Below are 12,229 nucleotides of genomic sequence, written 5' to 3' on the forward strand. Positions count from 1 at the left end.
ATTACGAGCCTTTTCCCACCTGGCTGTTTGCACCTTCTTCAAATCTTCCGGACATCTGGGGAGTTGGTGTCATCTGTATTCTAGTAGATCATTCCCTCGGATCTTCCGGGTCCTCCTGCGTCTTTATCTCATTTGTTGGCAATGGAACTTTATATGTCCCCATTCCCTACACCAGAAACAACTTACATTCATTGAAATACGAAGCTTGACCACATGGATATCAAATATGTGGGAAGTCGGTTATTTAACTATAAATATTTTCTATATATTTATTATCCCCGGGGTGGCCTAGTGGATTATGATGTTGGCTTGGAAACAGAAGGTCCCAGGTTCGATCTTGGTAAGGAACGTAAAAATATTGGTCATTTCATAATTTATAATAAAATAATATAGTCAATCAAGATTAGTTTTGTAGCCAAAAATTGACTTTCACCTAAAACTTTATATAGATCATATTTTAATCTATTAATGGTTGAAGTTGGCCTACTAATTTGAGACCATTTTATTGTATACTTATTCCTAAGCACTCATCCAAATAAAAGCACATTTCTGATTCACACTTCATAAGATAGGCTGTTATCTATCATCAAATAAAGGGGGATTCATTCATCACCAAATTAAAGATAAAATTCTGATTTCCTTTTATACTTGACGGGCTATCAGCTAGTAATATATAAGATCATCATTTTTTGTAAATAATATACAAAAATATATACACAATGACTTATTTCTTTAATTGTTTATTATAAAAATTGTATCTTACTCTGTAAAGAAAACAAGACAAAATACGATTATTCTCCACTACATTAAATGTAAATAAAGATAAAGCATCTTCACTAAAACTAATGATTATATTAATATCAGAGACAAGTAAAAAAACCATTAGCACGGCCCGACCCGAATTCTTTTAAAATTATATTACATTTATTTTTAATTTTTATAGCTAATAATGTAATTTAAAATATATGGCCCGGTCCGGGTATTAGAAAATTTTTTTAAATGTTTAGGTCCGGCCCGGGTAAATTTAGAAAAATTAACTTAGAGCCAGGTTTGCAGGCCTCTAATTATTATCGATATAACAATTACAATATTTTTAGTTTATTTTAATCTGCTTTGATGAATTATTGTACTAGTACTGTAAGCATTTCTAAAGAAATCAAACGCGTTCAACCTTCGTTGACAAAAATCGAACTCATTCGCGTTCAACGTTCACCTTCAACGCATGTTCATAACTTTATGGATAAATTTTTCTTAAAAAATTCATTTACTATTTAATTTAATATAAATAAATGCCTTATATTTTTAACACAATATATTAGCCATGTTTAAAATTAATAGTTTAGTTTTGATGCATATAAATACAATATAATATAGTGAATAAAAAATATTTTTATTTATATAAAAATTTTTAAAATAATAAAAACACCTTTAAAATTTAATTATTATAAATTAATAAATATTACAATCAAGTGTCTCATTAAATTAGAACTTGAAGATTTTGAAGCTGATTTTGGAACTTTAAGTTTGGTAAGGATATTAGTTCCTTGAATATAGAAAGTTACTGTAAAATATTATAAATGTGATAAAGGAAACAGCTGATTATTTTTCTTAAAAAATTCGCCATAATTTTTTTTCCAAAAAAAAACGAAATTCGCTCACGAATGCGATCAACAGCAATCCTAAGTCTCTATTAGATTTTACTAAACTACGCAGTTCAGGCTAAGGCCTGATGCCAAACTTGTGGACCACCTTTACTGATGCAATAAAAATTAGGGTTAGTGTTTATATTGACCAGGACAAATACTATTTTTTTTTACCAAATCCGGTACATTCTGTAAAATCTAACAAAAATTGAAAATAATTTTATTTATAACTGAAATTAATTATTATAAAACTGCGAGAACGTGATTTAAAAACTGAACAAATTAATTCAAAAACCGTAAAATCAATCATTATAAAACTGTGAAACTAGTTAACCAAAACGGACCCTTTCTTTGAAAAAAATACGTTCACGTTCAAAATTATTTCAACATTTTTTTAAAAACGAGTTTTATTTTAAAACACAATTTTTTAACGATCGATAATATATTTTTTTGTGATAATCATTTTATTTATTTTAAAAAGGTATATTTGAAAATAACATAATTATGTTATTTATAAATGGACATATACTATATAATAGTTAGTGTTGTTAAAACGCCGCGAGTCGCGACCCTGACCCAAAGTTCGGGTCGTTTTTTCGACCTCGACCCGAGTTCAAGCCGAAAAAAACGACCTCGACCCAAAATATAGGTCGTTTTTTTCGGCCACGACCCGAGTCCAAGCCGAAAAAAACGACCTCGACCCAAAATATAGGTCGTTTTTTCCGACTCAGATTTGAAGTTTGGGTCGTTTTTTACGACTCAGACTTGGAGTTTGGTGTTTTTTTCGACTCTGACTTGAAGTTTATTTTTTAAGGCAAATATGTAAAAATATATTTTGAACATGTTAAATTAAAATTTCAGCTAAGATGTATCATAGGAAAATGACAATTGTGATAATCGTCATTTTTGAATTTTTTTTAGACAAATGGGTAAAAATATATTTTGTAAACATGTTAAATTTAAATTTCAGTGAAGATGTACCATAGGAAAGTGACAATTGTCATAATCGTCATTTTTAAACTTTTTTGAATTTTTTTAAGCAAATGGGTAAAAATATATTTTGTAAACATGTTTAATCAATTTTTCAGTGATGAAACCTTGAAAAAATTAAAATAGCCATGTTGATAATTTATTTGGAATATTTTAAGAAAATGGTTGAAATATAAATTATAAACTAGTTAATTAAAATTTCAATAAAAGCCATAGAAAAGTGATAAAAGTCATAATTATTTTTAAACTCTATTTAATCAAATAGTAAAAATCTTATTATTTTTACCCATTTGCCTTAAAAAAATTGAAAAAAGTTCAAAAATGACGATTATGACAATTGTCACTTTCCTATGGTACATCTTCACTGAAGTTTAAATTTAACATGTTTACAAAATTTTTACCCATATGTCTAAAAAAAATTGAAAAAGGTTCAAAAATGACGATTATGACAATTGTCACTTTCCTATGGTACATCTTCAAAGAAATTTTATTTTAACACATTTGCTACCCATTTGTATTTGTCTAAAAAAAATTGAAAAATGTTCAAAAATGACGATTAAAATAATTGTCACTTTCATATCGTACATCTTCACTGAAATTTTAATTTAACATGTTTGCAAAATATATTTTTACACATTGGCCTTAAAAAAATAAACTTCAAGTCTGAGTCGAAAAGTACGACCCATATTTTGGGTCGAGGTCGTTTTTTTCGGCTTGGACTCGGGTCGAGGTCGAAAAAAACGACCCATATTTTGGGTCGAGGTCGTTTTTTGGGTCAGCTCTATTCGAGCAGACTCGGCTAATCCGATAAACAACACTAATAATAGTATTAGGATATATAATCCTTGGGGATTTGGAACCTCGATTTTAAATTATTTATTGGGGGATATTTTTAAATTGGAAAATGAATCTCGGAAATATATCCCATCTATAGTACCCTCTCTTTATATTTTAGATAGTTTTACCATGAATTTTGTTGAATTTTTTAACTTATGAAAGGTATATATAAGTTTTAAGTGGCTCAAAAGTTCACTGCGAAATTGTCCGAAACTTATATACGTGCTGCATATATGCTGGAATTTCCTGTAAAATTATATTTAATTTAAACAAATGATTTTAAATTGTGAGATTCCGAATTGCAATACTACTTAATATAATCTCCGTAATCAAGAAATGAACGTTTTCATATAATCTGAATGTTATTTTTATTTTTTCTATCAACTTTCCTATTATCTTAATGTTTATTATATTTTTTCTAACAACTTTCCTATATTAATGTTAATAAATCTAAGGAGACTATATACCTTTTTAATATTAAATTATTTTTAATAAAAGGAAATTTTTTTTACATTAATGAGATTCGATCCCCAGACTTAACATTACATAGGCAAACGTTCTTTCCAACTCAATTTTATAATACAATTCTTCTTATATATGAAAACATATTGATAAAATAATTTAATTATATCTATATTTTTTTTAGGCTTGGGAAAAAAATTTCAAAATTATTACCTTTGAGAAGAATCTTTTCAAATTATAATGGGTCAGGCTGGGCTTGGAAAATATTTCCATAAATTATATTGAGCTGGGCTTGGGTAAAATTTTTCTAATTATTATGCTTTTTATTATTAACTATGGATCAGACATTGACCTAAAACAAATTTTTTTTGCAGGCCTGGGCTTGGCCTGATCAAAAAACCAAGGCCCATATTTTATTCTAGTTCTCAACTACCAAAATTATTATGATCTTTGGTTGGGGCTGAGGAAATTTTTCCAAAATTATTATGGCCTTGGACCTTGCTTGGAAATTTTTCCAATATTAAAATATTAGGCATAGGTGATCAGTAATACCTTAACAAATAATATTGATATGGGTATCAAGTAAAAGCTTTAAATATATTTTGACTCAAAACATAGCATTTAGACTTAGTTTTAATGGATTAGACCTGGCCTGAAGGGGGGGGGGTTATAAAGAATAAAAATTGGATATTATTTTAAATAATAGGTAATAACTATCATAAGAGTAGAAAATTCTCATTCCCCGTCAATTATGACGGGTTCAGCAATGCTGACTAACGGGAGCTCTGGTACTCTTAGTTATATATTTTTCATTTTGATTATCAAGAAAGATTGGTCATCATAATTTAAATTAAGAATATCTTATGAGGTGTGATTCACAAATTTACTTCTTTTTCTCCTAAATTTTAATATTTTTATAAAATATATTAATAAAGTATATTTAGTACCATATACACAAACTAATTACTCCTCAACTCCGTCATTCTTGACGGTTTATTAGTAAGTATTATATAAGGAGAAACTATTGCAAAATAAAATATATTTTTTAAAAAAATAAGTATTTTGAAAAAATATTTAAAATGTTGATTTATATACATACTGTATGTCCTACATATCTCAAATGAATATCTGTTGATTGATGTAAAAAAAAGCTTCCTTGTGATGATTTCTAACCATACTAGCCTGAGCTCAAATGGTAAATTGTTGATGTTATTTATTTATTGGAGAAAGGGCTATAGATAGAGGAAGAGCCCTTCAAAACTAAAGTCCCATGATTTTCCAATCATTAATTGTTATTATAATTTAAAAAAAATTATGAATCGGCCCAGCCCATAAAGACAACTCGGATTCGTAATTTTTTTAGGAATTATAATATCTAATCACTTTTGCATTAAGAAAACAATCATGCGTTATACAGAAATTTATGTTTTCGCGAATAAATTCTATGTAAATATAGAATAAGCTAATTTGTAATATATAGCAATTTCTTATTTGTTCACAAAAAATAATATATATCCTTTAATAATGTAGGATGGATTGTATGAATGTATTCTTTGTGCTTGTTGTTCTACCGGGTGCCCAAGTTATTGGTGGAATAGTGACAAATATCTAGGTCCGGCCACATTAATGCAGGCATATAGATGGATAATTGACTCACGCGATCAAGCTACGCATGAAAGATTAGCAAAGCTTGAAGGCAAATGGAAACTTTTCAAGTGTCATACCATTCTTAATTGCACTAAGACATGTCCAAAGGTAAATAATTTTGTCATATTCATATTAAATTAATATAATCGCTTTTCTCATTTTCCCTTTCCATACATAATTCACATTTATACTTGTATGTAATCTTCAACAGGTTATTGAAAGTAGAAGTCTGCATCGCGCCCGATATACCCGATTTGGTCCGTATTTTTTAATTATTAGTTTGTCCCATCCCAGATAAATAGGGTAATAGGTATTGCGCCAGGCCCGATCCGAAAAATTTACGTGGTCTTAATTTATTTGGAGATTAGTAATTAAAAATTCTTCAATAAAAATCGTTTTTTTAATTCTTGGCTCTCCGAGATTAAACGATATATATACCATATTATATGTTAAAATTATATATTCATGTAAATACTTCGAAAACTAAAATTTGAATAATTTCAGAGTTGCACTGATTCCATATTTAGACACCTAGCATCGATAATTATAGTACAAATAAGTTACTGAAAAAAATATACACAAAAACTTAATCATATTTTATTTTAAATCAATTGTTATTTTTTAAAATTCTTACTAAGTAACACTGTGATATTGATTGATTTTTTTACAAATTTTGAAATATTGATAAATTCTATTCAATAAATTTTTAAAACTTATTAAAATAAAAAATGAAGAATTTTAAAAAATATAATTGATGGAATAAGAATTTGATATTTTTTTTTCGTTTTGCATTATAGTTTCTCTCAGAAGTTTTACTTTTTTTTGTTAGGATGTCTTAAAAGCTATATTTTTTAATTATAAAATTATAAAGATGATGTTAAAAGTTTTTTTAAAATTAAAAAAAGATGAAAAATTTATCCATTCCAGATCCCTGTTTATTAGGGTAATATTTTTGCTCCCCCTCCTCCACCGATTAAATTAACGTTTTGGGCTATTTTCATACAAAAAATATATATTACATAAATTCATTAATATTGCATAAATTATCCTTGATAAGAAATTATGATTAATATTACCTAATTTAGTCCTTTACCAATTCTTTATATTTTTCAATTTATAATGTCAAAGAAGGGCTTCAAATTTTTTATATAGTAGAAGAAACCTTTAAAAATAATCTGTCAATAAGGTTACATGTCAATACCGCGAAAATTTTAGCGCGAAATGTATTATCGCGAATGCATTACAGCGAATGTCGATTAACGCGAAATATTATTATAGCGAATGCATTACCTAGAATACATTATCGTGAATATAATATTGCAAATGCATTACCGCTAATGCATTATAGCGAATATAATACAGCGAAAATATTAAAGCGATTGCATTAGCGCTAATATAATACCGCGAATGTATTATAGCGATTACATTACAGCGAATGAATTATCGCGAATGCATTGCAGCAAACGCTTTACCGCAAATGCATTATCTCGAAAATGTGAAAGCTTATTTATTATAGCGAATGCGTTATCGCAAGTGTATGATCGCGAATATATTATCTTAAATGAATTACATCAGTTGCAATATCGAGAATGGAGTTTGATAAAAATTACAATTTTATATTTATCGGCCTTTAGACAGATTTGGTTGAACCTGGAAATTAAGTTAAACATTTTTTTTTGAAAATAGGGCTAAGGCTTTTAATTTTTCTTAACTCAAAATATATAAAAAAAATTCTAAGCAATAAAAGAGATTTCTCTAGGATTAGGGTAAAGAAATTATTTTTATATTAATTTTTCAATTAAATTTTGGAGTAGACAAAGAATTATCAAAAATGAGAAGAAAAAAAATCAAAAAAAATAAAGATTAAAAATGACCTAAAGAGATTGAAAAGATTAGAAATGTATGTAAAAGATTACAATACAAGGAGAAAAAAACATAAAAAATCAAAATAAAAGTAAAGAATTGTTGAAAATATGGAGCAGAGAGGTGAAGAAAAATAACGAAAAATTTATAAATTATTTTTAAAAAGACAAAAGAATCATCGAAAATGAGAAGAAAATTGAGAAAAGATATAGTAAGAAAAATAAAAATTTATAATTTTTTTAAAAAAATAACTATTTTCCTTTTTTGATTGAAACTTTTCTTTTTCGATTGAACCTTTTCCTTTTTTGTTTGACACTTTTCCTTTTTTAATCGGACTTTTTCCTAAGCCTTTAGGACTTTTTCTTTTTTAATTGACACTTTTCCTTTTTTGATCTGACGTTTTCCTTTTATGTTTGACCCTTTTCCTTTTTTGATTGGTTTCCTTTTATGATTGAACTTTTCCTTTTTTGATTGGGACTTTTCCTTTTTTGAATGGGAAACCCTATAATTTTAATATTTTTTAGTAATGTTATAGCCCGTTCCAGGAGGATTCCGTTCTCGTTCCATAAATTTACTAAACGTTCCGTTCTATATTTCTGTTTTTTTACTTTATCAGATTAATGTTCCAATTTAAATTTACCAACAAAACCTTAAAAATGTTATATTCATTTTTTTAAAAGATAGTATTTTTTATTTCAATTATTTCTTTTTAATAATATACAATAGGCATATTCAAAAATAATTCAAATCTAATCAAATAATTACGAATACGAATAATAAATTATTTGTTTTATCTGAATACGTAATATTTAATAAATTGTTTAATAAATATAACATTTGTCATTTCTATTTGTTGACCTGCCAATCTGACAGGTTATGTGTTTGTGTTTATAAAAATTCTAGCAAAAATTTAAAAATTTCTGAAGTGAAAATTTAATACCACATTTTTTGAATCTCACCAAAAGTTTATTTTTTGAATCTCATAATAAATTATATTAAAAATTACACAAACCAGAGGTATATAAAAATATAATACATCTCTACATTAATTATGTTAGCTTGCCTAATTATGTTAGAGGAGAATGCTTCTGATAAAATTATGCTTGATGTTGAATATGAGAAAATTTCCTCACAAAAGAGAGCAATCATATGGGATCAATATTAAATCTTTAAAGACGGTGAAAAGGCTGCTTGCAATCATTGCAAGAGTATTATAAAATGTAAAGGCAAAATAACATCTCCTCTTATTAATCATTATAATAGGTTTTATTCACACCTTAGTAAAAAAAAATAATATAATTGACATTTTTTTAAAGTCTACACCAAATTCTTCAAGAAAAATTAATTTTAAGGATAATTTATTAAAATTATATAAATAATAATATACCTTTTAAAATTATTAATTCAAATGATTTTAAAAGTTTTATAAGTGATCTTGATTGTTCAGTAAAATCAATATGCTCCAATACTCTTAAATTGCACATGTATAATACATTTGCAGAAAAAGAACAGTTGGTAAAGGAAATAATATCTAAAAATAAAAGTCAGATTAATTTTTCATCTGACATTTGGACTAGCCCAACACAGGTTCCTTTTTTAGGGCTAACAGCCCATTATTGATGATAATTTTAAAATAAATAACATAATTTTGGATGTCAGTCTAATAAATGAAACACATTCAGGTGAATAAATATTTAAAGCCTTTGTTAAAATAATTAAAAATTATAATTTAGAGAATAAAAATTTTTATATAACTTTAGATAATGCAACTAATAATAAAACATTTATTGATACATTTTCTTTAAAATATCCATTAATAAAAATAGGGCACATCCGATGCTTTGCCCATGTAATTAATTTAATATCCAAATAAATTTTAAAAATTTTAGATCCTTCAATTCTAAAACTAAGAAACATTATTAGAATGATTCATAATTCCCCTAAAAAATTAAAGTTATTAAAAAATATAAGTAGTTCCCTACACCCTCCCCTAAATTTTTTAAAACCAAAATTGGATTGTGAAATAAGGTGGAATCTACCAAATGATTGAAAGGGGCTTATTGCTAAAGCCTGCTATAACAAAATTAGTTAATTAATAACTAATATTAAAATTCTTCAAGAAAAACAAATATCAGAAGTAAACTAAAATTTATAATTAGGTAATAATATAATACTTTGATAACATATAGGAAGAATGGGAGGATCTTCTATCCTATTGCCTTTATATGAAACTACAAATATGATATGTGGAGAGAATTATCCTACTTATAATTTGGTTATACCTTATTATATTTTAATTCTTGAATATCTAAAAAATGAAAAACCTGGTTTCCATAAATCCTTTAACAATAGTTTCAAAGTAGCATGTGATAAATTGTTGGGCTATTATAATTTAATTGCCGATGATGCAATAATAACCACAATATTAGATCAGTTCCAACTATAGAACATTGGGAGAAGGTATTAAAAATTTAGATAATAATATATTTTTAGATTGCACAAGAATTTTTGAGAAATATGGATTTCCAAACTGCCTTGGCTCATTGGATGATAAGCACATAAAAATATAAAGTCCTCCAAAATTTGAAACCCTTTTTTACAATTATAGATTTTTTAAACCAATAATTTTACTTGGTTTTTCTGATAGCAATTGCCAATTTATATATATAGATGTAGGATCTTATGGAAAACAAAGTGATGGTGGCACTTTCAGAAATAGTAGTTTATATTAAAGTAAATTTTTAATAATAATAAATATTTTTTAATTATTTTAGAATTAGAAAATTAAACACTTTTTATTCCTCCTCCTAAATATATGTCAAATAATATCATTGTTCCACATAGGGATCTACAGGTTCGGATAAAAAAATGATTCAGGTTCTGTTCGAAATAAACATATCGGTTCGATTCGAACCTCTGAACATTTTTGTATTCAAGCCTACATTCGAATTATGAATAGAGAAGAATATTTTTTTTATTTCATCATTAAAAAAAACACATACATAAAACCTTCATTTTTATTAATTGCACACTATAAAATAATATTTAATTATTTAACTTTATTTACCTAAAATTTTTTATTGAGCCGTTCAATTTATATATTTTCAAGATTCGTCTCACTCAAATTACATCTATAAGGAGATAGTATAAATTTAATTGTTAAGAAACATTTTTCCACACTAAATTAGGTAGCCGGCACTGCCAGTATGATATCAGATTTGATGTATCATTTATAATACTATATGTAAATTATTGGTTAAGGATGCTTACTACCTAAAGCAATACCGAGCGAATTGTGATTTTACAATTTTTATTTGATACATACTATTAAATTTATTAAAATGTTTAACATATATTATAACGAAATCACGTGGTCGAGTCCGGTCGTATATTTATCATCCCCCCAAGGACGGAACCAACAAGTTAGATTAAGAAAAAATATATGATCATTGCTGGGATTCGAACCCATAAAAATCGGATTGGTAAGCAATGTTCTTGCCGACTAGGCCAGAGACGCTTTCCAAAATTCACGACTTTTCAAATATATATTATAAATATATTTGGTAGTGCCTATCCAAATATAAAATAAACAAAATATAAATTTGATAGTTAAGGTAGTAAGCATCATTAACCTGAATAATTTATATATTGGATTTAATATTTCTCTAGGCATTATAATTTATAAGCTTAAAATATTTAAAAAATGTTGTAAAATGCAACATACTTAAGTTCATAAAAATTATGACGCTTCAAATGTGATTGATAATTATCTTTAAATTCGAATATAATTAAAATGTTTGCATATATTAGTAATAACGTACACATTATTTTATAAGCATGAAATCATGAGGCTCAAACCGGCTCATTCGGTTCAGGTTCAGCTACAAATTTTTTTGGTTTAGATTCGATAAAAAATACCGGTTTTTAGCGGTTTAATGGTTCGGTTGAGGTTCGGTTTGGATCTAGGGTTTCACATTTAATTATTGCTAATCTAGCGTTCTCCCTAAAAAATTATTTTATGAAACCTTATCCTATGAAAAATACCAGTCCAGGAGAAAAACATTATAATTATAAGTTAAGTAGATGCACATTTGGTATAGCAACTGCTAAATTTACCATTCTTTCTAAAGCTACAGAGTGCTCATTTGATAATGCTGATAAAATAATGTGTGCAATTACTGTATTACTTAATATATTGATTATGATAAAATTGATTACACACCTAATATTATGCCTATTCCTGAAAATTTAGGGATTAGTAGAACTTTAAATGCATCAAGTACCAATTCAAGAGAAATAAGAGATTTATTTATATTTTAATTCTTGAATTTATGTATAATTTAACATTTTATATAAATATACATCTATTTTGTATGTGTATGGAAATCATTTATTTTAACTTTAGCTTAACTATTCTCTTATATGCCAGTACAATATCAATAAGGAATAAATTCTTTATTAGTATTTTATTAAATAAGATATGTGTATAAAAATTAAAAAATATAATACAAAACTATTTAATTTTTCTCTATAATAGCATCAACATTTTGTATTATAATATTATAATCAAACTATCATTTATAGTTTGATAATTCTTTATTTTTTCCTTTCGTGTAAAATAATACATAGCGTTAAAATACTAAATTAAAATAATATAAAATAAAATATTATATAAAAACCGAGGTGGGACTACAATTATTAAAATTAATTTATAGTTTGAACATTTATTTTCATAGCTAATTTCACTTGGTACTTTATTTATACTATCTACCAAAGACAAGCACGAT

At 26.4% G+C, this 12,229-nt stretch overlaps 1 protein-coding gene across 3 annotated transcripts in view; it reads left to right on the plus strand.

The window, feature by feature from the left end:
- The window catches only part of LOC135931521 (succinate dehydrogenase [ubiquinone] iron-sulfur subunit-like), a 57,541-nt gene that overhangs the window by 11,294 nt on the left and 34,018 nt on the right, over positions 1-12,229 (plus strand). For 2 of the 3 annotated variants that reach the window (XM_065468694.1, XM_065468692.1), the window contains exon 5: positions 5,463-5,687. In XM_065468694.1, coding sequence (XP_065324766.1) covers positions 5,463-5,687 — 225 coding nt within the window. Of the gene's footprint in view, positions 1-5,462; positions 5,688-5,790; positions 6,108-12,229 lie in introns of those variants that run through there. The other variant, XM_065468695.1, reaches the window with a different exon arrangement.

The sequence above is a fragment of the Gordionus sp. m RMFG-2023 genome, chromosome 1 (genome assembly GCF_954871325.1).
Source record: "Gordionus sp. m RMFG-2023 chromosome 1, tfGorSpeb1-WG-v2, whole genome shotgun sequence".
Lineage (NCBI taxonomy): Eukaryota > Metazoa > Nematomorpha > Gordioida > Chordodea > Parachordodidae > Gordionus > Gordionus sp. m RMFG-2023.